We start from the raw sequence: 4,137 nt of genomic DNA, 5'->3' as shown, positions 1-4,137 counted from the left end.
TGAGTTCCAGCAGTGGCGCGTAAACAACCTTTTCACACTTTTTCCTTCTCCGAGTCCCTCCGGGTGGCCAGCACACTTGCGAATATTGTTGCGGTCAACGTTGGCGGGCAGCGTGGCATTGTCGACCTTCATGACTCCGAGGGAGCCGCATTCACCATTGGCGTCTGCTTGCGCAGAGACAACGTCGGCTGGGGCAGAGAGCGCTGCCTGGGCGTAGATGATGGCAATAGCTGCTGCTTGTAAGAGCTTCATGCTGGTGGAAGTAAATGATTCTTGCCACAAGGCTGGTTGAGTGAAGCCAAGTTGGAAGAGGAAGAAGTGTTATTCTCTTGAAGGGTAGGTAGTAGTGTAAGCCTCTGTTTGAATTTGAGTTTGAAGCAGAGCAGAACAGTATTTTTATACTTGTTTCTTCTCAAAGACTTCATAATTGTAGTTCCGGAAACGGAAGCATGCCTCAAACGAGCTTCATGCAGAAGGGTTATGACCAGTCATACTGAGATAAGTCAAGGAGGTCGGTTATTGACATGACTCCTGTCCAAAGAGGATTGCATCCAATAGTAAATGCAGTTCCGGCCTTTGTAGTATCAACAGTGGATGATTCGGTCGCCATGAGTATTCTCAGTATGTCCTTAAAACCGCATACGTAGCCTAGACAGTGTCTTAGTTGCAGTGAATTAACTGGTTGCCCGTTCTTTGTTGTTTTCGAGTTGCATTCGTTTCATGTCGATCCTCCTGTCGAGATGAAGATCAAACTCTCGGGCCATGTACAAATTGCTTTCAATTAGCCGTGCCTCGCATATTTGCGGCACAATCAATTGGTCGGTCGGTTGGGGTGCAGGCCGCTTTTGGAAATGTCAGGTCAAATGATACCAGACCACGATGGCTGAGTCCTTGGCCCCTGCGGCGGCTGATCTGACTGTGATGCTGTCTTATTGAGACGAGGTTCAATTATTGAATTGCTTGACGTTCTATTTATCTAATCCTTACAAAAACTTAGTACAAGACCCTGCTGCCGATGAAATGTTGACTCAGGCGTAGGGAAGCCAGAGAGAGCCTGTAATTAATATCCGTGCCATTTACTTATTCTCTCTGGCTCGGGACTCTGCCGGCAAGCTCGAGTCCGGCAAATGGATCGTTTGTTTTCAACCATAAGTCCCAGGCACCACGGGCTGATCCCAGCGTATTTTGGGGAGCCTCACTGAAAGCCCATGTAAGTCAAAGTCCATCTGACCTCTTGTTGGAGGAAGGATAGAAAGCTGATGGGCTAAGCACGGTGGCACCTGCGGAGACATTGACACCGCATGTTTGACAGGGCAAAACGACAAGTCAAAATGACAAGTCGTGAAGTTGTCTTGCTCACTTAGCCCCTTCACGCCTCGTTTATCTTGCGGACCCGGCGCATCCCTCTCGCCTCTCTCACCCTGCCACCTCTCAGACCTCTATGGCCACTTTCGCCTAGCAGATCTCTGTCACCTCTACTGCTCCGGCGGCCAGAAGATCGCTCCGTTCTGACTCCTGCATTTGCCACCTTCGGGGTCCCAGGCACCGCTGCAGACTCTACAGGCTGTCAATCCAGCCTCAAGCTCCTTTTCCGTCTGCCCGCCTTGGCACTGAATCTCGCCAGTGGTGTCAAAACACTTCCTCGGTGGCTCTGGCTCTGGCTTCGGGGGCGGCCAGATACGCGTGCCGGTCTTGCTCACGCATTTACCACCCTCGACATCCCAGGCAAACCCGCAAACTCCGCAAATGGCATATCCTGCCTGAAGCTCTGCTGGTGACTGCCCTCCGCCGCACTGGATTTCGCCAGTCGAGTCCGAACACGTCCCCGAGATCTCGGGAGGTATAGAAGAAAGAGAATCGGGAGACAGCTTTCGCGGCCAGAGGAGCTCCCCGGACTTGGTCTTGCATGTGCTGCTCTCCGCCTCCCACCCGCCTCTGCAAATACTGCAGACGGCCAGTCCTGTCCACAGCTCTGCTACTGTCTGGCCGCTGGTCACTGGCTCTGATATAACATCGGGAGACTCAGGAGATCCCAACGGCCAAAGGACCTCCCCGGTCTTACCCACGCATCTGCCGCCCTCGGGGTCCCAGGCAAACCCGCATCCCCAACAGATGGCACGTCCTGTCTTGAGCTCTAGAGTTGTCTGGCCGCCCCCGCACTCGATCTCGCCAGTCGAGGTTGAACACTTCATTGTAGGCTCTGGCTCCGGGGCTGTCTCTGGTTCGGGCTCGTTATCCTGCGCTGGGGGGTTCAGTGATAATATAATGGATACGACTCGACACTGCAGGGCGCACTCGTCACCGCTGGGCGGGAGACTAAATAAATTGCACTGAATATAGGTATTAGCTCTGCAAAAGCAACGGCATCCAATACTCCCCGAGACACATACCTTGCACTTTCCGAACCAGACGTAGCGCTCTGGCTGCGTTTCCTCCTCCTCTTCTTCCATGCTCTCAATCTTCTCAAGATGCTCAACGAGCTTATCGCAGCTATTCTCGAGCTGGGGCGTAGCAACAGCACTGTCTAATTGCCCGTTGTACATTTTCTCGCATATTTTCGCAAGTTCTTCTAGGCCCTTGATTCTCCGATTCTCGTTTTCCTCCTCCTCCCGACGAGCCTTCTCTTTGGCGGCTGCCTCCTTACGGAGGCGCTCATGCATGTCATATGTCGACTCTCCAAAAACTCTAAACACGCTCTTGAAAAACTCAATAAGCTTGGCCTTGAGCTCGTTGCCGTAAATATCGTCACGCTGGGGTCCGCCAATAGCTTCCTGGAGGCTCGCCATGGCGTCGTCAAACCATTTTACAGCGTACCCAACAGGATTATCCCACTCCTTGACCACCTCGAGAATGTCGCGAGCGTAGGGCGCTACAATCGTGAATGCAGCAGCCTTGCCAATCCCCTTGGGCACGCGCAGGCGGCACGAGAGACCACGCTTCGAGCACGGCGAGCTCTTGGGGTACGTGGTGCCGGGCTTCTTTCTCGGCCCTTTCAGCGTGTCGGTTCTCCAGTCTGAACTGCCTGGCTTGGGCTTACGGAGCTCCGGCAACCCCCCGGGCATATTCTTCATTGGAGCCTTGGGTCCTCCTTGAGGGAGTTTGGGCAACCCGGCCAGCCCCCAGCCTGGGATGCCGTTCCGTACTGCATCGGCAACAAGTTGACTTGGCGGCGTCTCCTTATACAGCGGACCCGGCGGCGCTCTGCCGACAATAGCTAGGTGTGCGCTGGCTAGCCCGAGAAGGCCGAGACAGGGAATTGAAAGCTTCATGAAGTGTCTGACAAGGAAACGGAGGGCGGGAATTGTACGGGCTTGGACACGACGATACCAAGACTTGTTAAAATTTGGCATTACAATAGAGGCAAGTGATGGACTTTATATGATTTGGCTGAGACCGCAAGGACACTTGGCTGCAAGCGAGGACTGAAGCAGAAGCCTCAAGACGTATTCAATCTTGGCAGGTTTTTGAGCGTGGCCTCATTTTGCTCGCATAGACTACGTCGGCGGATAGTTGGTGGGGTATGTCGATTGTCATGACATCTGAATACGGAGTACGTGAGACAGGGATCGAGGTGACAAAGCTTTCCTGAAAAGGTGACGGCTGAAGAATCAGATATGACGAGTAACACGAGTAAGTAGCGCGGGAACGCCCTGTCTTGTTCAATAATCCTCCTTCTAGCAGGGAGTCGAAGCCGGTAAATAGTTGGCGAGAGTGAGGAATCCGCATGTTCTGTGTTCGGATTCTCTGTGTGATCGTTGCTGCCACCGCAAGATTTACTTCGTTTTTTTTTCTCACGATGGACAACAGGACACAACAGCAGCGATGGGGTGTATCTTACCATTACGTCACGAGACTACGCTTTACAAAGATTGGGCACGTCCGCGGGACGCTCGATAGTCCCTCCGTCTATTATGCGAAATTACTGACGGCAAAGCGGTTAATCGTTTCTAGAACTTCGGGCGAGAATGGTAATTGTATGGTGTGGGCTTGCATGACTTGCTTGCCAGGGCGAGAATTGCATGCATAACTCTACGAATTGCCCCCGCTTATAAACAAAGTAAGCTCATTTCGGAACTTGCCAAGCCCGCTAACTACCGAAATAGTTCCCGGTCTACGGAGTATACGAGTTAGCCTCGG

General features: G+C 52.7%; 1 protein-coding gene across 1 annotated transcript; it reads right to left on the bottom strand.

Annotated features, from left to right (window-relative positions):
- Positions 1-1,475: 1,475 nt before the first annotated feature.
- Positions 1,476-3,269, bottom strand: J3458_013372 (uncharacterized protein; the record flags this gene model as incomplete). Its single annotated transcript, XM_007816823.2, has 2 exons — positions 1,476-2,330; positions 2,391-3,269. 2 exons carry the CDS (start codon positions 3,267-3,269, stop codon positions 1,476-1,478), a joined length of 1,734 nt encoding a protein of 577 aa, XP_007815014.2.
- Between the last annotated feature and the right edge of the window lie 868 nt (positions 3,270-4,137).

Source organism: Metarhizium acridum (genome assembly GCF_019434415.1).
Source record: "Metarhizium acridum strain ARSEF 324 chromosome Unknown scaffold_276, whole genome shotgun sequence".
Taxonomy (NCBI): domain Eukaryota; kingdom Fungi; phylum Ascomycota; class Sordariomycetes; order Hypocreales; family Clavicipitaceae; genus Metarhizium; species Metarhizium acridum.
The sequence above is the reverse complement of the archived record's forward strand: the minus strand, read 5'-3'. Positions and strand labels throughout refer to the sequence as shown.